The following is a 22,896-nucleotide window of genomic DNA, read 5'->3' on the forward strand; positions in this document are numbered from 1 at the left end:
CCAGGTAGGGAGGCTGGGTGGATATTATCATTAATTTGTGTGTGTCTGAAAGTGTATGTGTGAGTGTGTGTGTGTGTCTGAAAGTGTATGTGTGAGTGTGTGTTTGTCTGAGTGTGTGTGTATGTGTTTGTCTGGAAGTGTATGTGTGTGTTTGTCTGTGATTGTGTGTGTATGTGTCTGTCAGTGTGTGTGTGTATGTGTCTGTCAGTGTGTGTGTGTGTATGTGTCTGTCATTGTGTGTGTATGTGTCTGTCAGTGTGTGTGTGTATGTGTTTGTCTTTGTGTGTGTATTTGTTTTTCTGTGAGTGTGTGTCTGTATGTGTTTGTCTGTGAGTGTGTGTCTGAAAGTGTATGTGTGAGTGTGTGTCTGTGAGTGTGTGTCTGTGAGTGTATGTGTTTTTCTGTGTGTCTGTATGTGTTTGTCTGTGAGTGTGTGTATGTGTGAGTGTGTGTATGTGTCTGTGTGTGTATGTGTTTGTCTGTGAGTGTGTGTCTGTGTATGTGTTTGTCTGTGATTGTTTCTGTGTGTGTGTGTCTGTGTATGTGTGAGTGTGTGTGTTTCTGTGTGTGTCTGTGTATGTGTGAGTGTGTGTATGTGTCTGTGTGTGTCTGTGAATGTATGAATGTGTGTGTCTGTGAGTGTGTGAGTGTGTGTGTTTGTGAGTGTCTGTCAAATCAGTGAGAGTATGTTTGTGATTGAGTGTGTGTCTGTCAATGAATGAGTGTGTGTCAGATCAGTGAGTCTGTGTCTGTCAGTGACGTCTGTGTGTTTGTCATTGAGTGTGTGTGGCTGTTAGTGTGTATACACCACTGAGTGTAGCGTGGCGGAGCGGAGCGCAGTACAGGAGCTTCTGTTTCCTGTACCCGGCCAGACTGAGAGGAGGTGCTCACTGAGAGAGCACTTCCTGTCAGTCCAGCCAGGTACAGAAAACTGAAGCTCCTGTAGAGGGTCTGCTCCGCAACGCTACAAGACAGGTAGGAGGCACACCAGGAAGGGGAGTGTGACCGCTAAGAGGGTGGGGGGTGCACCAAGGGACAGAGAGGGGAGGGGAGAGAAAAACCAAGGGACAGGGAAAAGAGGGGGAGGGGAGAGGAACACTAAGGGACGGGGAAGAGGGAGGGGCTGGTTAGGAGGCACATAGGTGAAGATGTTAATTTAGGAGGGGGAGGGGGCGGAAAAATACATCTTCGCCTATGTACCCAAAAATCCTTGCACCGGCCCTGTACAGAACTGTTTCAGTTCAGCAATATTCTTGGGATGTCTGGTGTGAATCGCTTTCTTGAGGTCATGCCACAGCATCTCAATTGGGTTGAGGTCAGGACTCTGACTGGGCCACTTCAGAAGGCGTATTTTCTTCTGTTTAAGCCATTCTGTTGTTGATTTACTTCTATGCTTTGGGTCATTGTCCTGTTGCAACATCCATCTTCTGTTGAGCTTCAGCTGGTAGACAGATGGCCTTAAGTTCTCCTGCAAAATGTCTTGATAAACTTGGGAATTCATTTTTCCTTCGATGATAGTAATCCGTCCAGGCCCTGACGCAGCAAAGCAGCCCCAAACCATGATGCCCCCACCACCATACTTCACAGTTGGGATGAGGTTTTGATGTTGGTGTGCTGTGCCTCTTTTTCGCCACACATAGTGTTGTGTGTTTCTTCCAAACAACTCAACTTTGGTTTCATCTGTCCACAGAATATTTTGCCGGTACTGCTGTGGAACATCCAGGTTCTCTTGTGCAAACTGTAAACGTGCAGCAATGTTTTGTTTGGACAGCAGTCGCTTCCTCTGTGGTATCCTCCCATGAAATCCATTCTTGTTTAGTGTTTTACGTATTGTAGGTTCGCTAGCAGGGATGTTAGCATTTGCCAGTGACTTTTGTAAGTCTTTAGCTGACACTCTAGGATTCTTCATCACCTCATTGAGTAGTCTGCGCTGTGCTCTTGCAGTCATCTTTACAGGATGGCCACTCCTAGGCAGAGTAGCAGCAGTGCTGAACTTTCTCCATTTATAGACAATTTGTCTTACCGTGGACTGATGAACAGCAAGGCTTTTGGAGATACTTTTATAACCCTTTCCAGCTTTATGCAAGTCAACAATTCTTAATCGTAGGCCTTCTGAGAGCTCTTTTGTGCGAGGCATCATTCACATCAGGCAATGCTTCTTGTGAAAAGCAAACCCAGAACTGGTGTGTGTTTCTTTATAGGGCAGGGCAGCTGTAACCAACACCTCCAATCTCATCTCATTGATTGGACTCCAGTAGGCTGACATCTCACTCCAATTAGCTCTTGGAGATGTCATTAGTCTAGGGGTTCACATATTTTTTCCACCTGCACTGTGAATGTTTACATGGTGTGTTCAATAAAAACTTGGCAACATTTCATTCTTTGTGTGTTATTAGTTTAAGCAGACTGTGATTGTCTATTGTTGTGACTTAGATGATGATCAGATCACATTTTATGACCAATTTGTGCAGAAATCCATATCATTCCAAAGGGTTCACATACTTTTTCTTGCAACTGTACATAGACAGACATACAGATACATAGATAGACAGACAGACAGATACATAGACAGACAGACAGATACACAGATAGACAGACATACAGATACACAGATAGACAGACATACAGATACATAGATAGACAGACTAGGAATGTGCATGGGAAAAAAATTCGGTTCGCTTCGGCATTTCGAAATTCGGGATTTTCACAATTCGGGACTTCGGCAATTCGGCACTTCAAGACTTCGGAACTTCGGCACTTCGGAACTTCGGCACTTCGACACTTCGGAAATTCGGCAACTTCGGAACTTCAGCACTTTGGAACTTCGGCACTTCGGCACTTCGGAACTTCGGAATTTCGGGACTTCGGCACCTCGGGACTTCTCTTGCAGCCGCTTGGTAGATAACTCCCTAATTCCCACGGTATCAGGGAGTTATCTACCAAAAGCTGAAAGACCTAAAGATTACTTAGTATTAGTAAATTTTGCCCCTATTTGCTATACCGCGAGTAGGGGCATGTCTAGTAAACAGTGAGCAGCCTGTGACTGCTCACTGTTTAAAAAAAAAAATAGTGCCCCCCCCCAGCCCCCACCCCTGAGCGGCGGGTGGGGGCCCTAAATACTAATAAGGGGGATGACCTAATGTCCTCCCCCCTGGCCCCCACCCCTGAGCGATGGGTGGGGGCCCTAAACTAGAATAATGGGGGGGACACCTAGAGTCCTCCCCCCTGGCTCCCACCCCTGAACGGTGGGTGGGGGCCCTAAACAAGAATAGGGGGGGACCTAGTGTCCTCCCCCCGGCCCCCACCCCTCAGCGGCGGGTGGGGGCCCTAAGTACTAATTAGGGGGGGGGACCTAAGGTCCTCCCCCCTGGCCCCAACCCCTGAGCGGCGGGTGGGGGCCCTAAAAAAAATATCCCCCCAGGTGAAAAGTTAAACATTTCACATATATTTAAAAGAAGACTCTAAGCACCATTACCCATACAGCGCACTGTATTGTCTATAGTGCATGGAGTGTCCATGGAGTGTGTAAATACTCAAGACATATTTCAGGTTTGACTTCATACCCTGAGTGAGCTAGGTTGTGTCACTTAATGCACTGAGAGCAGAAGCTCCTGCATGGAGCTCACATTAGATCACTTGAGCAAGATTTTGCCATGCAGGGCCAGCTCGTTAGCTGAGAGCGCTAGTTGATCGAAAGCTCTCAACCAATGAGCTAAATCCTGCACCACCTGGCTTAGCCCAGCAAAAAGTTTCCAGCTCTCACAGAGATGGCGGTCAGCGTCTACCATACCCCAGGTTTGTAAACTGTCAGCCAGAGCCGATCCTAGGGTCACAATCGCCTGGGTGCAGAATTGGGCTTTTTGGGTCATATTAGTTACTCCTCCCCTTTGTGAATGTGAAGTCCAGACATTCATGTTTCTATGGCAATAACACCACCTCTCCATCTACAAGTCACACTCATTTTTGTATTCAGACCCACACCCACTGAGTCACACACTCTCCCTGAGAGACACACACTGACAGACACACACTCACTGTTACTGAGAGTTTGTGTCAGTGTGTGTGTTGAGTGAGTGAGAGTGTGTGTCTGCCAATGTGTGTTGTTGTTTTTTTTATATCAGTGAGAGTTTGTGTCTGTCATTGAGAGTGTGTGTCAGGGTGTCTGTCAGACACAAACTCTCACTGATTTGAAACACACTCACTGACAGTAACACACTCTCAATGACAGACACAATCTCATGGCTTTGAAACACACTGGCAGACTCACTGATGTGAAACAGTCGCTGGCAAAACACTCACTGACAGACATACGGACCGACAGACACACACGATGACACACTCACAAATTAATATTTGTTGTGGTTCTATTTTTTTTCAGGCCCACTCAGGCTGCTACCTAACTTTAGGAGTCCTCGGGGTTCTCTCCCTGGTGTCCAGGGGCTTTGATGTTCTTCCTGCTCCCTCGCACTGTTTAGTGATGCGGAGCCGGAATTACGTAATTTTCCGGCTCTCGACATCACTAGTGTGGGCGCGCGAGAGAGCTGTGAGGAGCAGGAAGAGAATCGTCACTCCCTCGCCGCTGCTGCCGCCTGACTCCTTCTTCCTTTGGACACACTGTATTTCGGCAAAGTAGGCACCTGCCTACTCTGCCTTGGTTAATGAGTGCCCACATCGGGGGCGCCCTTATGTGGGCAACCGGACACCTTATGGGCCCCCTGTGACAGCAACAGGCCTGCTCCTCGAGGGCCTCCCAACTTGTGGCGCTTTGGCACATTGCACCCTGTGCACCCATCCGGGATTGGCCTTGCTGTTAGCAAATGTTTTCACTACTTACAATAATAAGGTAGGGGTTCCCCAAGTGACCTCTACAGCAAACTATAGTAGTTGTGGTGGTTGGAGTGTTCCTTTAATGCAATATACACTGGTAAATCCAGAAAAGGATTTGTGTTGGGGTTTTTTTTTTCTCCATATTTCTATTAAGGGTATTATGAGAAACAGTAATTAGTACAGTATATAGGTCAAATATCCTCAAATGGAATCTGTGTAAGAATAGAAAGCACTTTCATAGCGTAAAAAAGTTAATCCAAGTAGTGTTTAAAGTGAGATTAGAAATACACTCACAAACAAACGAATATTCAGGCCTTTCACCCTCTCAGGGGTAGTGTGATGAGCAAAGAAGTCCTCCGACACGATATATGTGGATGTAAAAAATGCAATATAGTGAAGATTGTTTATAAATATATAAATTCACATTTATTCATTGCACTTACAAATTAGCAGCATAAAACAGGCATCTCTCCATACATATATGGAACTCCTGGTGATGATAATCGAGTATCCACAGTCCAGAGGCAGGGAGAAGATACAGCATTCAAATAAAAATAAATAAAAACAAATATAAGTACATTAGAAGTGGAGTTATCCAACGCGTTTCGTCCTATTTGGATGTCGGACTTCTTCAGGGATAGTTGTGGATCCACTTCTAAGGGTTTTTATACCCATGAGCATCATCTTCTTAATCCGATACACATGTGAACAAACATGCGTTTCACTGTGGAACGCAGAAATCCAGCGTGGAATGCAGAGAGCTTGTCAAACAGTTCCGGGTTGTAGTGCGCATGCGCGTGAAAATCGCGCATGCGTCAACTAAAAAGACCATTACCTGTAGGGGACAAAAGGCATAGAAAGGCGAAGAACGCCTGAGAACAAAACCGATCATGTTTTGCTACAAATTTTAATAGAGTGGGAGAATTCCCAATAATATTACAGCAAATATTTTATAGATATGTCTCCACATCCCAATATGAATACACATATCTATACATAGGCACAAAATTAACTCCATAATGTAAATTATACATATATATACACACAACCATATGCAAGTGTAAGTTTATAGAAAAGAAAGGGATTAAAGTCCAATTAATATGGATCAAATTAAGGGCATGTAGCCCCATTTATAAAATATTGGTGTGCAGAAATATTAAATTATAAACTTATTATGCGTGAAATAGAGAGTTAGACTCAATTAAAGGGTATGTATACCCATAATATATTATTGATGTGTATAGAACTATAAGTGTCAATTGAGTAAGTTAAAGAACTTCCTACAAATGAGTTGGGAAATAGAACTATAATAAGGGATAAAATAAAAATAAGTATAAAAATAAAGAATATACAAGTTGAGAGGAGTTAAACTCAATTGAAGGGTCATGTGTACCCATCATATATTATTTTATATTGAACTATAGGTGTCGATTGAATTGATTAAAAAACTTCCTATAAATGGATTAAGAAATTAAACCATAGTAAGGGGTCGAAAAAATTTTTATTATATAAAAGAATATATATATAAAAATATAATAACAAAATAATTATATACCATACACTTACATATAGGTTATATATACATATGTAAACAAAGAAAAAAGAAAAAAACGTGGCATCCAATTACAGAGACTATGACAACAAAGAGAACCTTTTAGAAGATGATTAGATGAGACCCTGTAGATCTATTTCTTGGTTAAGCCCCATATTCAAGGTATTTAAATTAAAAATCCACCAGGCCTCCTTCCTAATTAATTCCTGTAGTTTATCACCCCCTCTCCATCCTAGTTGGACCGAGTCTATTCCATAAACTTGCAGAGTGTTCCAGGTGAATGAGGGGCAGGAATTGCAGTGTCTTGGTACACTATGGTCAATTTTATTTTTGCGTATGTTGTTATGGTGTTCCAATGTTCTGGTGTGTAACTTTCTGGATGTACGTCCGACATATTGGGCACCACAGCCGCATTGCAATAAATAGATTACAAAAGTAGAAGAACAGTGGATATAGTTTTTTATTTTATATGTTTTTTTCGTGTATGTGCCAGTGAAATCTTGGATTTTCCTTTTGAGGTGTGTGCAAGTAGTATAAGTATAATGAATTATATAATGCATGCGCAAGAGTGCAGCACAGATGTGGACTCTTGACAGTTAAAGCACCAGGTCAAAGACAGAAGGAGTCAGCAACCCTGGGCCGATGTCACCATTACGAGTCTTTGCTAAATATGCTGAAACCGCCCCAGAAGGTGACAACCACTTTAACCCCTTAAGGACCAAACTTCTGGAATAAAAGGGAATCATGACATGTCACACATGTCATGTGTCCTTAAGGGGTTAAAAGAAGGAATCTTCCATGCTTTTCTGGGGGTTTCTCTAATTTGCAAGCAGACACACACACACAGGGCTCTGTGGGAGATACAGCAAGACCACAGGTTCTTCCACAGATCTTTTTGTTAGACGTTACCTTTTCCCATCAGCAGTCACTATCTCTTGCGAGTAAATAGCCTGATGGAAAACTTTTTGCCATGTTATTCCTTTTCAGTAAGGCAACGCGACCCCTTTCAGTGAAATTCGCTTAATAAATATGTAATTTAGATCTTAAAAATAAATAATTGGTGACAGTCCCACTTTAAGTGTATTATAGGTGTGTTTGATAAACTCCCCCCCCCTTTCCTAAAGTTCATCAAACACACCTACAATACATTTAAAGCAGCACGGTCACCAATTAGGTTTTTTGTTAATTTTTTTTTATAAGTCATATATAATTTATTGTGTTGATTTCACAGAAAAGGGGTCATGTTGCCTTACTGAATTGGATAAACAGGGCAACAATTGAGAGAGATAGATATGATTATATATATATATATATATACATACACACACACATACACATCGATATACTGGTTCCCAGCAGGCTGCATTTACCAGCAAGAGAAAGTGACTGCCAATGGGAAAAGGTAACATCGAACACAAAAAGATCAGTGGAAGAGCCTGGGGCCTTGCTGTGGACTCCCACAGACCCCCAATTTTGTGTTTGTTTTTTTATAAACTTAATTTTTTTTTATTTTTTTTTAAATCAATTAAGACCTAATGCACACGTGTGGCAAAAACCTTGTACACATTGAGTCTATATTTTCCCAATATGAGCTTCTATGTCAGAGGGGAAGAGGGGAAGGGGGGAGAGTAAGAAGAGGGGAGAGTAAGAAGAGGGGAGGGGGGGGAGAGTAAGAAGAGGGGAGGGGGGGAGAGTAAGAAGAGGGGAGGGGGGGGAGAGTAAGAAGAGGGGAGGGGGGGAGAGTAAAAAGAGGGGAGGGGGGGGAGAGTAAAAAGAGGGGAGGGGGGGAGAGAGTAAGAAGAGGGGAGGGGGGGAGAGAGTAAGAAGAGGGGAGGGGGGGAGAGAGTAAGAAGAGGGGAGGGGGGGAGAGAGCAAGAAGAGGGGAGGGGGGAGAGTAAGAAGAGGGGAGGGGGGAGAGTAAGAAGAGGGGAGAGTAAGAAGAGGGGAGGGGGGAGAGTAAGAAGAGGGGAGGGGGGGAGAGTAAGAAGAGGGGAGGGGGGAGAGTAAGAAGAGGGGAGAGTAAGAAGAGGGGAGGGGGGAGAGTAAGAAGAGGGGAGGGGGGAGAGTAAGAAGAGGGGAGGGGGGAGAGTAAGAAGAGGGGAGGGGGGGAGAGTAAGAAGAGGGGAGGGGGGGAGAGTAAGAAGAGGGGAGGGGGGAGAGTAAGAAGAGGGGAGGGGGGAGAGTAAGAAGAGGGGAGGGGGAGAGTAAGAAGAGGGAAGGGGTAAGAAGAGGGAAGAGAGGGAGTAAGAAGAGGGAAGAGGGGGTAAGAAGAAGAAGGGGGTGTAAGAAGAAGAAGGGGGTGTAAGAAGAAGAGGGGGTGCAAGAAGAAGGGGGCAAGAAGAAGAAGGGGTAATAAGAAGAAGGAAGGGGTAAGAAGAAGAAGGAAGGGGTAAGAAGAAGAAGAGGGGGTAAGAAGAAGAAGAGGGGGTAAGAAGAAGAAGAGGGGGTAAGAAGAAGTAGGAGGGTTAAGAAGAAGGGGGAGTAATAAGAAGAAGGGGGTAAGAAGAACACAGGGAGGAGGAGGGCAAGAAGAACAAGGGGGGGGGGGTGAGAAGAACACAGGGAGGGTGGAGGGGGGATGAGAAGAGCACAGGGAGGGTGGGTAAGGGTGAGAAGAGACCGCTAGGGGAGGGTGGGGGAGAGGAGAGACCACTAAGGGGCAGGGGAGAGCTCTAAGGGACAGCTCTATAGGACAGGGGGCAAGACAGGGAGCTCTTTCACACTACGCGCACACACACACACACAATGCATCCCTATACATACACAGAAACACACAATGCATCCCTATACATACACAGAAACACAACATGCTTCCCTTACACACAGAGAAACACACAATGCATCCATTACACACACACACACACACAATGCAACCCTTACACACAAAGACAATGCATCATTTGCACACATACACAGAAACATACAATGCAAACCCTTACACACACACATGCAAACACACTGTTTTTCTTACATACACACAGAAACACAATGCATCTCTTACACTCAATGCACACACATACAGACACACACCTTGCATCCCTTATGCATACAAACACAGATTCACACAATGCATCCCTCACACACAACCAGAAACACATAATACATCCCTCATACACAAATACACACTGCTTCCACTACACACAAACACACTGCATCACCTGCACAAACTGGTATCCCTATACACTACATACCATAAGCACACATATTAGATCCTCTACAATAACACATAACACATCCCCTACACACTCCACTCCCTGTGAGCAAACTCATGGGTGGGTGGAACATATAAGTGGACTTATGAGTGGGCCTTATGGGCATACTCACCGTCAGGCCCTGGGGCCCAGACCTTGAGCTGTGTAAGAGGCCCCCCAAAAATGGAGCTGCTTCCAATTCTCCCAGAACATTGAATTTTGTGACCACAGTTGCAAACAGCCTCCAGAGGTCCTGTTCTACACCAGACCAGTGGAGCCAAACTGAAGCCCATCATCCTCATCTAATTGTAAGTAGGCAATCTAGTATATTATTAGTGACACTAATCTATAATTTACCTCACATTAAAAGGGACACTATAGCTTAATGAAGTGGTTCTGGTGTCTATAGCTGGTCCCTGCAGGCTTTTTAATGTAAACACACACTGTGTGCAGCACTGGCGTTAGTTCATATGGCAGATCATATGGGTGGGGCATTGTGATGTCACATGGGGGGGGGCAAATTTATATTTTGTCTAGGGCGGCAAAAATCCTTGCACCGGCTCTGATCCTGGGCAGGTGCACCAGTCTACTGGTGACCCACAGGAGGGGAGTGCACTGATTGCACTGCACTCTCCTCCTGCCCAGACCCGTCTTGACCGCAGTGCAAGTGCCCTCTGCCCCTAATTTACAGTGGCTCACACTCACAACAAGCAGTGCCTGGAGCCCTTTGCAGAGACGGAAACAAAGAGGTTCTGCGGCAGCTGGCCGTCCTGCAAGCATTACATTAAACAGCTGGTTGGCGTTGTGCTGGGAGACTGTGATTACTCTTCACTTCCTCCCAGCCTACAGAGCAGCGCATGGGGGAGAGAGGAGGAGGCATGATTTAATCTTGAATAAATCCTCTAAGCAAACCTTTATAAATTTGGGGGGATCAGCTCTGTTTCCACAGTTTATTGGTGTTTACTCTCATCTCTGTATTAATATTGAGGGATGTCTAAGTAGTAACATCAGTGTGTGTCAGCAGGGCCAGCCGTTGGGGTGGGCAAGCTGTGCGGTCACGCAGGGTGCCATGACAACAGAGGCGCCCAACACAGCTCACAAGTTGGGGACACCAGCATATTCAATTTAAACGATTCGCTGGTGGTCCACTGGTGCGCACCAGCAGTAGGTGCAGTCAGATCATATCCTCTCCCTCGTGGTTCCGGCGCTCAGTTAGTGAGTCAGAGGACAGGCTCAGAGATTCTCAGCCTGTGCTCTGACAATATTGAAAGTCAGAGCCGTGAAGGAGCGGGTATGGCAAAGAGCTACTGATTAGCATAACATCAATATCCGTTATAAAACCAGAAAAAGGTGGGCATGGATGGTGAACTGATTTGGTGGCGCAATGGGCCACTTGACTGGTTTTGCCCCCCAGGCCTAAGGCTGCCAGCCCTCCCCTGCTTGTTGTGAAAATAGAACACTATTTGCAGGATAATTTCAGTATTGCTATGGAAAAACCAAACCAGAGGCCTGTCATTTACTAGCGAGGTGAGATCTCACTGAAGAATGATTCTGCACAGGCTGGGAATTCTCAGCAAATAATTTTGTGTTAACTTTGCTTAAAATTTTGGTCTATATAAAATGAATTAAATATAACGGGTCAATTTCAGACTTCATGGTCACTAACGAAATATTTTTATATTTTGTCTGTCTTGTGAAAAATTGTAGACTCGGTTTGGACAAAAAACACACAAGACATTAAATAGAAGAGGGCCAGATTGATTTTTCTCTTCTTCTTAATTTGTGAGTTCAAACAACACATACAATGCTCTCCGGCACAAGAAATATCTGTATGCATCTAGCCAACATCATACTTAAAGAGAGACAAATAGACCATTTTTGTGAATACTCATGTTTGTCCAATTAAGTGCTAAAGCTTTATTGTGACATTCAAATTAAATAAAACCCCACAACCTTTACATAAGTGTAAATTAATCCAAACACATTTCTAAAGAAACCTCCAGGGTCTTACAGAAGAAATAAATAAATACATAAATAAATAAATACAGGAATATAAATAGTGTTTTTTGTGTTACAGATTTGAGAAGGCAGAGACTGTTCTGTAGGAGCTTTAAATGAGGTCAAAGTCCAAGCCATCGATGCTAGCTATGGGTTCCCTCCAATAATTGAAAGCCGTGTATTGTAACAGGATACCATCCATATCTTCAGAGTTCTTCATGGAAGAGTTCTTAGCTTGATTGAGTTTGTTGGGTTCCTCAAAGCTCAGGCATTCTAACTCAGACAGGTCCAGCTTTGGGATGGGTTGTTTCCAAAACATGAAAGAGTTGTACTGGCTGCTCACGGTGTCCAACATGATCACCTAAAAAAAAAAAATTTAAAAAAATAACCAACATCAGGTGATTTTATAGAAGGAACTCAAGCTTCCAGTCTAGAGTAGGTATAAAAAATAATAAAAAAAACACAAGAGGAAAGACAATATGGAGGATTTGTCAGGTAAACGTGTGAGATACGATAGGTTGAGAGTGCTGGGGATAGGTTAGACTAGCTTTCTCAGCCTATCACTGATACCCATGTTGGATTTAATGTGTTTCATTAATTTAATTTTATTCTGTTTGCGTCAAGTAGAGATGTAAAGACCTAGCGCAAAGCAGAGAGCTTTCAGCTCCATTCTAAAGACAGCTGGACATCGAACAGTGGGGGTGCTGTACCAGAGTAATCCAGGCACCATAACCACTACAGCACACTGGCACTATCATGAAGTGCCAATAATTGTTCTATTGAGGTGCTGGGATACACTGAGCACGTATCTTTTTGTATAATTCCCAAGTGTCCCTGTTTATTGTTGGTGTGTTCGATGTGTATAACAGAGCCCCACAGCAATAATACTCCCAGTAATTTGTCTGGGTGTATAACAGAGCCCCACAGCAATAATACTCCCAGTAATGTGTCTGAGTGTATAACAGAGCTCCACAGCAATAATACTCCCAGTAATGTGTCTGAGTGTATAACAGAGCTCCACAGCAATAATACTCCCAGTAATGTGTCTGAGTGTATAACAGAGCTCCACAGCAATAATACTCCCAGTAATGTGTCTCAGTGTATAACAGAGATGCACAGCAATAATACTCCCAGTAATGTGTCTCAGTGTATAACAGAGATGCACAGCAATAATACTCCCAGTAATGTGTCTGAGTGTATAACAGAGCTCCACAGCAATAATACTCCCAGTAATTTGTCTGGGTGTATAACAGAGCCCCACAGCAATAATACTCCCAGTAATGTGTCTGCGTGTATAACAGAGCTCCACAGCAATAATACTCCCAGTAATGTGTCTCAGTGTATAACAGAGATGCACAGCAATAATACTCCCAGTAATGTGTCTCAGTGTATAACAGAGATGCACAGCAATAATACTCACAGTAATTTCTCTTTAAACATCACACCATGTAACCAAGAGACATTGTTCTTGCTCTAAATTAAATTTTAGTTGTATAAAATTATTAGTAAGTCACCTATAACCTTTTAGAACAGCCCACCCCTGGCCACACCTCCACAATTAAAATGTTCCTCTTTATTCATTTGAAATGTGCAACTTATTGACCCGCTCATTGTGGCTTTGTTTTGGTGATGGAGAGGTGAATAGGAAACAGCACATGAGTAAAACAGATAGTGGTCCCACAGGGGGCAGGAGATCTCATCGGACCTATTCTGCAGGTCTTTCTTTCCGGTTCTACAACCTGTCACTGAATTAAGCCCACTCAAAAAATGAGGGAGTAGAAACCGGTGTCTCCAGAGGGCCTTATTGTCCTGCTGCCGTGTAGGAGAGACAGGGACACAGGCAGTCCAACACTCTTATGACTCTCAAGATGCACTCTATACATTATCTAGTGACACCCAGTAACCATGGAAACAATGCACTTAAGCTTTGATGCTAAAGTAGTGTAGTGTCCCCTCCGTCTGCACATTTTATTATTACTGCTTTTAAATATTTTAGGGTGTCTGACTCATGCTGCGACACTGATTAATACAATAATAATATAACTATGTAAATGAAACAAACAAAAAAAATTATATATATATATATATATATATATATATATATATATATACACACACACATATACACACACACACACACACACACACACACACACACAGTTTTTTTATTATTATTGATTTGATGGTTGTTGGAGCAGATGTGAAGCACTGCGGTTGCTGTACATACACTCACAGCCTAGCTAAGCCTGCATTTTTAATCAGCCCTTCTGTGTGACAGAAATAATCCCCTCTCCTTGCCCACTGCAGCCCACCACACCCATTGCAGCACAGAGCTTTCTCTATTTATAATCCTCCCGTGTATTTTAACGGAATGACACAACCTAGATTAGACTGGGAGGAATCTAAAAACACATCCTTAGAGGGAGATCATGTAGCCAACAGCATGCCTCGAAGATGAGACAGACAATGTGGGTTTTATCCGGTAGGTTAAAAAATAAAATAAAAAAAAGGTGAATGGTTTGCATGGTTTAGGGAAAATACACTTTATATTTTGAACAGAGCTAAAGAGAGATACAGGAAGGATTGATGGTTATATAGGGCTTTGGATCTGTACATTGAGTGTAGTGGAGTATTTTATAGATTACGATAGTTCCACAACCACCAAATAGCTATACACTGACAAACTCCTATAATGCTAAGCCAGACACATTTATTTTTGCGACTCCATCTCTGCTGACAGCTACCTACTGGGTACCGCTGATCTATACGCTGATTAATCTACTAATCTAAAAATGTGCAGCCCTAGGGGTATAATTGACAAATGCCAGATTTCACAAGTGATGCATGGGTATAGTATATAGAAAGATTATAAATCAGATTAGAAAAAAAAAAAAAAAAAAAAAATATATAAACTAGTTAGCATTTCCCATCCAAAAGCCATTATCTCCAGACACTTAGCCCTGTCATGTAACAAAGCACAATACAATGGGTGGGGTGATGGGCAAGGTATGAGGTGCTGATGGTCTAAAACACACTGGATCCAATTTGTAGACCAGCCACAAATACAATGTGTAATGGCTAACAAAAAAAAAAAAAAAGGACCATTGTTTCAGATCCTCCGCTTAATAGAAGAAGATCTAAATGTAGTATAAAGAAATACAATTTGCATACAAATTAATAGAGAAAAAAAAAAAATTCAAAAAGAGACATTAAGAAGCCAAAATTTACAGTGTGAATACGCCCTACACTGCAGGAGAAAAATCTGAAAATCTCAGTAATAGATACATTTACACCTTCTTAGAATCACAGTTCTGCAAACTCCAACTGATCACAAAATAACTACAATATTTTGTAAATGTTTTGTAGGTTTGATTCCATAAACCAGTGAACATTTACGTTTTGTGGCCAAACTGGAAGCATTCAACATCCTAACTATTTTAGGCAATAGTTGGTCTTTTTTTTCCCCCAATTCTCCACAATTCCCAGTTTAGTGAATAAATCCCCACGGAATTAATGACAGCACAGGTGTATTGGCAGACATTGGTAGATTTCCAGTGATACGTTAAATAGGGAATGTTACTTACGGTGTACAATGAGATGCTGCAGAGACCAGCACAGATGGGATTGTCTGTCCTTTAACACAGCCGCTAGCCTGCAGTAGCTGTCTCGCTTGCTCTGTGTGTGAGACAGCCCCTCCTATATGCACACATTTATCCTGGCTTTCCCACAGCTAAGGATTCTGGGACAATGAATCAGCCACATGCTGTGATGCCAAATCCCCAAGGATGGAAAAAAAAAAAAAAAAACTCATCTGAAATAAAATACAAAAAGAAAATAGTATTAAAGTGACCGTAAAACCACATACAGATAAAATATAAAAAATAATACAGATATCCCTTTAAATGTTACAATGGGGTCTATTCGCTAAAATCTGCCTTCTAAAGAACTGACAACTGAACAGCAAGATTTAGACAAACGCAGCTGATTTGGAGAAACTCATCAGCTGTAGCCACAGTGCGGCTATTTTAGCCTTAATCTTGCCATTCTAATTGCAATACGTTATGATTTGGAGTTTAGTAAATAAACCCTAGTCTGTGTGCTAACTCAAACAGAACTATTCACGAAAGTGAGAATTTAAAGTAAGTTTCAATTTTCTAAGTCAGCAGTCCTACCAGTTCCGCCACTTCAATCTTAAAGGAAAACTATAGGGTAGGGTGGGTAGTGATGGTGGCTAAACAGGAAGAATTGGAGAGGGTATGTCATAGCCACATGCTTCATCAATGAATGCAATAACTTTAAACAATAAAATCTGGGAAATGTTACAAGCATAACCAAGTTGCGCTCTTGTACATGTGGTCCACAAAAGGAATGAACAGGAATGAGCCTTGTTGGCTGCCAGGACTTGAGCCTTCCAGATTGTGGACTTGAGCCAATTAGTAGGAATGGTAGCCAAAACCTTTTCACCCAAACATGGTTTAGGAAAATGAAGAAAATGAAACAGCAGTGCTGAACCAAGTGGAGATCCGTGGACACACACCTGGTGCAAATCTGGAGAGAATACCCCATACTCCACGGATGAGGCCTACCATGGAAAGTTGCCTAGTGGCAGGGAGAGGCGGCCGATCTCCTGCCATGGGGACCGCAAACGGCAGAAGCTCTCCTGGCGACGCCAGGCAATTAGCCTTTCAGCCAGCCGACCTGTATGAATGCATTGTACACCGTGATTTTTAGCACCATTTGTCCCCAGTCTCATGAGGGCTATCCCCGGTCGCTGTAACTTTAAGTACCCAGCGGTCACCAAGCATCAGACCTCACCTAGCTAGCTTATCTAGTTACTTACCTAGTCTAATTAATTAACAATCTTCATGTCTGTCGTTCTTATACTTGAACCTCCTGCCTTGTTTTTCATGCAGACGTGTATGTATGTTCCAGCATTCAATATACTGCAGTAGTCTCCTGCAAAGCAAATCTAACCCACACACATCCTAAACTACTATGCAGTAAATCTTCGCTAATGTTAAGAAAAGAAATGTGTACGCACTCATGCCACTGCTAAGCCTGTATGATTATATATGTATGCTGTTGTGGCGTTTGACAATGACATGTACCTACCTGCACGACAAAAATGAAAAATTAAAAAACAGTCTGTAATCAGTAGAAAAGACCACTTTTGGGAAAAGTAACTATCAGTCCTCGGGACTGTATGATAGTAAACCCATAGAGGGGTCTCACAAGCCTAACGTTAGAGGAAATGTACCTTTTATATGAATTGGGAGCTACTGATCCACTCAGCACTTCCTGTAATTCAGAAGCCGGATGCCTCATGGGTGACCTTGGAATCAGTGCTGGAGGCAACCTTTGGAGTTAAACTGTTTTGAACGGTTTAACCCCTTAAGGTAAGAGTGTGCCCAGGGGCATTTAGATGAAGTTGTTATGGTGACAGGAGTGTTCCTTTAATTGTAGGGGTATGGGTATTTTCACGGGCAGGACTATTTTGAGAAATGTTATATTATAAAATACACTCAAACACACCAACAATATGGATCTCCTAGAAAAGAGGGACATTAGGATAGAAAAAAGGGTCAGAGGGATTTGAATCCAAAATAGGGACTGTCCCTGCTAAATAGGGACACTTGAGAGGTCTGTTATCACCATCCAAGAAGGTAAAATAGTTTTTGTATAAAAGTGCTGCACAATAGAAATATAAATTCACAGCAGATATACAATGTTGTGAATATATAAAAATCCTCCCCCCAAATAAATCCACTTGGAAGAATGAAAGTTTAAAAAAAATAAAATTAAAAAAAATCAGCTAGATTTACTAGTATGTCTCACAAACTGACTTCCAAGCGTAACTCACCACATTCAAAGGTTGTTTTTTTCATGACCGGTGTATCGTCACCATATTGGCATCCGGAACCTTGGACAAACCCCCACATACCTAACCCCAATAAATCATGGACGCTAGGGTATATGGGTAAAATTGTCCACAGCTTTATTAAATATATAAATAATAATAACTTAACATATAAACTTTTTTGGGTCGTTGCCGTATGCCCTGCCCTTTCTTCCGTATCCTTCCGTTAGGTATAACAGGCAATGACCCCCTTAATAAAAAAACATATATATATATATAACATTGTACCAACATAACATCACTTAAAGTGCCAACCATTTATTATAATTTAACCATGGTAGGGGTATACCCGGATACCCCTACCCCACCAGGTTCTGAGACAGGACTCGAAACCTACCAACATACCAATAACTATTAACATAACCTTCCTACTTGGGAGCCTATTTCCTCTCCTAGAGCTCCCTATCCCGCCATGAGTTCAGACCTTGAAACCTTAAGCTGTCTGAGCTCCCCCACCCCGAAGAAACAGAGATTTCTGCAGCCCTTCCTGCCAACCTAGGTTCAGGAGATCCCACCCCACTGCGGAGAGGTGAACTCCATCCGAGTGATAGTAACCGGGCAACCCCACCTCTAATTCCCGGTGCCTCACTACCACCCTCCTCCTCCCCCACTTTCCTGACAAAACAAGCCATTCAGCTGTTAACCTTTCCTCGGCAACACTCGATGGCCAACGGGTCACGCGCGTGCCGCCACTGCCGTCTAGGCACCATCTCCGACCACACCACCAGAACGCCAGGGAGCATATCCCGCAATCTATTCAGATCCTGTTTCATCACCCGCCCCAAATCATTTCCCCCTGAGTGTAGCACTAGGAAGTCTGGCCTTCCCCCACCTGTTAACATGTGAAATACTGCATTACAAACATTCCCCCAACAAAACCCCCGATAACCAAACCAACGAATTGCAAACTGGTCCCTCGGAAAGTCCAGCTGCTGCCCTTGAACTCTAGCTGCAGCTCTCCTCTCGGCCCAGAACACAAATGAGTGCCGATCCAGGCGACTTTTCCTAGGGAAAACAAACAAGAGCATCACCACCATGTACAGCCTCCTTGGACCGTCACCCCACTTCAATCCAACATACCCAAACGCACGTATGACGGAAACCTGACCAATTCCCATCACCCAATCCTCTTGACCGCAGCCTCCCCCAGGCCTCGATACGAAAGGAATGCGTTTCAAAGCTGCCAGGGTGCAACCCCAACTTAGCCAATCCCAGCCGAAAAACCTTGGCAAACTGAAAACGAGAGAGTGAAGAGACATCTGCGTGAACCAATGACCCCCAACAGCTGGCCTCCGAGCCATGTACTGTGACACCGCGGTAACTGGACAGAGCACTGAGTCTGGCAGGGCACCCAGTGTCACGTCCCGACCCTTACCCCTGACCAGTTTTTGACCTGGCCAGGTGCACCACGAGCCTCCCTTCCTGCATGCACAACCCAGTCACCTGAATTCCCACACCGGCTGCCCGATTAGCACTTACCAGCTCACCAATCCTGAATGTACCGAAGAAGGCCAGGAGAAATGCTGCCCAAAACAGCAGCCCTTCGAACTCGTCCCAACACACCTCTGGCAGCGCCCCTAGAAGACCCCCCAGCACCTTCACCGACACAGGCCTCCATGCATCGGGCACCCGTCGGCCCTTATGGTACCCCTTAAGCGCCTGGCGTATTACAAAATTCTTTGTGAGGTCATCCCTCGCATGTAACTTAAACCAAAACACTAGGGCCACCGGATTCCCAGCAAGCAAATGGAACGTGAACCACAGTAACGCATCCAGTCGCGATTCCCTTACCAGCGCCAGATCGAGCCCAGCCCACGAGTCTTCCCATGCCGCCGAGACCTTAGTGTAAGCAGCCCAAGTGCCAGGTGCCACCGAAGCTCTCACATATCCCCCAAGCAGCCACTGTTCCGCACACCAGCGACCACCGAAGTAAGCCCCAAAGCCTATACTTCCCGAAGCATTCGTGAAGAGCTCGAGTTCTTCCACCAGGAGTGATTGCAAGTTAAAAGTTAAGTTTGCCCAGGAGTGATTGCAGTTGACGCAAAGTCACCTTGCCCGCCCGCAGAACCTCCTCCACAACCCCCCAGAGCCCCACTAGCTTACCCTGAAGTAGCAGAATCTCCCCCTGCACCGAATCAATTCGAGACCCAAGAAACTGAGACACTCTGTAGGGCCCTTCGTCTTACCTGTGGCAAGCAGCACCCCGAACCGCTCCGCCACCCATTCAATAGTACGCAGAAGGCGAAGACAGTACCCCGAGTTCGCCGGGCCCACACAGAAGAAATCATCCAAATAGTGCACAACCGACTTACTCCCAGCCTCCTCCTTAACCACCCACTCCAGGAAGGAACTGAATGTCTCAAAGTAACAGCATGAAATCGAACAGCCCATGGGGAGACACAAGTCGACGAAGTACCCCCTGTCAATATAACAACCCAGCAGGTGGTGACAATCGGGGTGAACAGGCATCAAGCGGAAAGCTGCCTCCACGTCCACCTTGGCCATCAAGGGCTCGCCATCCTGCCCAACTGCACCTCCTTCGCCAGCTTCTCCTGCACCACCTCCGGGAATTCTGCCACTGAACGAAGATTGTGCAGCCCCTGTGGCCCCTCCTGGTCCCGGAAAGGAATGAAAAAACTCAACTTGAAACCCTCCCGCAGCAATTCAGCCACCGCCCGGTTAGTGTAGCGGCTTAGCCACGGCAGCATCACGCCTAACCTCACTGGGGTTAGTCCCCGCGGCAGCGGGTGCACTCCCCACCGTTGCAGACCCACCGGTCCTGGAATGCTTGAAACACCGATTGAGGCCGTGGGCGCCCCCACAGCCCTAGCACTCGTGCTTGAAACGACACGCAGCCCCCACTTGCACTGGCCCTCGTTGAAAAGCGACCATAAGCCCTTTTGCAAGGCGGCCGACGAGACAGACTGTCCCCTTGCGCCGGCCGTCTGCTGAAAGGGTTGCACCTTCTGTGCCATCATTAGCTTCAGCCAGAGGGGTAGGTCCATCTGGTCCCACCTCATGCCCGGATTAGCTGCCAGCCACTGCCTAAACTGCTTGTCATAGCGCCACCATTCGAGCCCGCCGTATGTACGGTACGCCTCCCAGATGCCATCCAAGTAACAAAATAATGACGAGCACAACCCCGGCGCCTTCTCTCCCAGAGCACTGGCCAGAATGCAAAAAGCCCGTAACCAGTTACCAAAGGATTTCGGTATCTTACGATACCTCTTCCTCTTCTCTTATTCTCGTCTTTCTTGTCCTCATCTTTGAGGTCACGAAATTCCTCCAAAGGGAGGAGGGAGAAAATCTCGCAAATCTCCCTCTTCCACAACTTCTCTTTTACCTCCTGCTTCAGTTGCACCCCTAACGGTCCCGTGAAAGACATATAGGCATGTTGACGTTCCGCGTCCGTAATGCCCCCAGTTAGTTCCGCCCTCTCAGACACAACTTCAACCGACCTGACCGACTGACCCACGGGCTCGCACAAGCCGCCCCCTGCCCCCGACTTGGAGCTCGCCACGGCCTCCACCCCTTGAGTCCATACCCGTCCTACTCCAGCTCCCTGACCACCCCCGCTTGCAATGAAAGAATCAGGGATTGCAGTGTGTTCAGTAAAGTGTGTGACTAAAGTGCAATGTTAGACTCACCGTCCAAGCCCCACCCCCGCTACCATGGAGGGCCCGGGGGCTGCTCCGCCGAGTACAGTCGAACCAGGATACCCCGCACCCGTAGCCCGTTGTCCAACCGGGGAGTCCACGCGGTGCCGAGATGAGCCAGAGGAAGACCGACTCCGATACCTGCAATCAGAAAGAGAAGTACTGGGCAGGGTGCACTGTTCCCAAGCAACCCTCCTGTCCCGCCCCTGGGAGCACCTGGCCGACTCCAAGGCCTACCGTCGTTATGTAACCTAACGACTCCTCCTGGGGCTCTGACTCCTGCCATCACCCCATGGATACCCCCCCCTTGGGGACCTGTTACCACCCCCCAAACTGCTTGACGCAGACCGGTGCTGCTGCGGCGATCCGCGGGAGGAACTACCACTTCTCAACCCACTACAGGACCCCGTCCTAAGGGATCTGCTGCGTGCATGGCGTCTCCTGTGGTACCAAGACCTGGGAGGTGGACCCTCACCCGCCAACCTGCCTCCTAACCTGGCCCCTTGTTCCCCCACCTGAGACACGGTCCAACTGACCTTCCTGCACCCTGCTGTGAGTCCCTGAAAACCTATCAGGCCAAATAAGTGAACACACGAGGTGCACACAAACTCAGTCAGGCAGGCAAGTTAAAAGTCCTTCTAACATGTCTACCTACTTATATGACCCAAACCCTTAGCCTCTCCATTAACCACTCCCAATTAGCTTCCTCCTATGCCTACCTCCTAACCCCTGTCAAGGCCCTTTTCCACTAAGCTGTGCTTTTGTTCCATGGGGCTACATGATACAAGTGCAGAGTTTGCAGAACTCCCAAGGAAAACATGGTGTCCATCTCATATTACAGCTGCAAACTGCAAAACATCTTCTCTGCTTACAGCAATAACCCCAACAATCATGTATGAAGGAATGCCTGGGGTCCATGAGACCCCAGCATTTAACAGCATATTTATTTATTTCTAAAATATTATGTTAAAGGAGCAGTGTAGGGTCAGGAAGGCAAACATGTATGCCTGCCCCTAAAGTGTTAAAACCACCATCTAGCCACCCTTGCCTCCCTAAATACAGTAAAATCTAACTTGTAGTCAAGTTAGCTGCTGCTGGCTCTGCCCCTGATCTGCCTGCTTGGCTGACATAATCAGAAGTGTGATTCAAAGCCAATAGCAATGCTTTCCATTGGATTGGCTGAGACTGCAAAGGAGGCAGATCAGGGGCAGAGCCAGCACAAGTCAAACACAGCGCTGGCCAATCAGCATCTCCTCATAGAGATTAATTTAATCAATGCATCTCTATAAAGGAATGTTCAGTGTCTGCATGCAGAGGGTGGAGACACTGAATGGCAGTCACACTGTGCAGCACTGCCCCAGGAAGCACGTCTAGCAGACATCTAAGGAGTGGCCAGAGGAGGTATCACTAGGCTGTAATGTAAACAGTGTTTACAGCAAAAAGCCTGAAAGGAATGATTATACTCACCAGAACAAATGCAATAAGCTGTAGTTGTTCTGATGACTATGGTGTCCCTTTAAGAAGATTTACCAGATTCCACAAACAACCAATGGGGGCATTTCCTTTTCCTCCAGGTAGGGCCCAGCAAATTACCCCTACCCTTTCATCTAATCACCACCTGCAGGACCACAAGGGGCGTTCTTCAAGTGGTCTTTATTGGTACACACCACAACACTCCCTCAAGGAAGTGAGGGAGCACAGGGCTGAGCAAGGAGACCTTTTGATCTTGTGGAGAGCCCGGGAAGGGCCAGAGCA

At 45.2% G+C, this 22,896-nt stretch overlaps 1 protein-coding gene across 1 annotated transcript; it reads right to left on the reverse strand.

Annotated features, from left to right (window-relative positions):
* Nucleotides 1–11,445: 11,445 nt before the first annotated feature.
* Nucleotides 11,446–15,263, reverse strand: MLLT11 (MLLT11 transcription factor 7 cofactor). Its single transcript, XM_063439128.1, has 2 exons — nucleotides 15,153–15,263; nucleotides 11,446–11,929 (listed from the first exon to the last, which is right to left on the reverse strand). Exon 2 carries the CDS (start codon nucleotides 11,921–11,923, stop codon nucleotides 11,681–11,683), a length of 243 nt encoding a protein of 80 aa, XP_063295198.1. The 5' UTR covers nucleotides 11,924–11,929; nucleotides 15,153–15,263; the 3' UTR covers nucleotides 11,446–11,680.
* Between the last annotated feature and the right edge of the window lie 7,633 nt (nucleotides 15,264–22,896).

The sequence above is a fragment of the Pelobates fuscus genome, chromosome 13, assembly GCF_036172605.1.
Source record: "Pelobates fuscus isolate aPelFus1 chromosome 13, aPelFus1.pri, whole genome shotgun sequence".
NCBI lineage: Eukaryota > Metazoa > Chordata > Amphibia > Anura > Pelobatidae > Pelobates > Pelobates fuscus.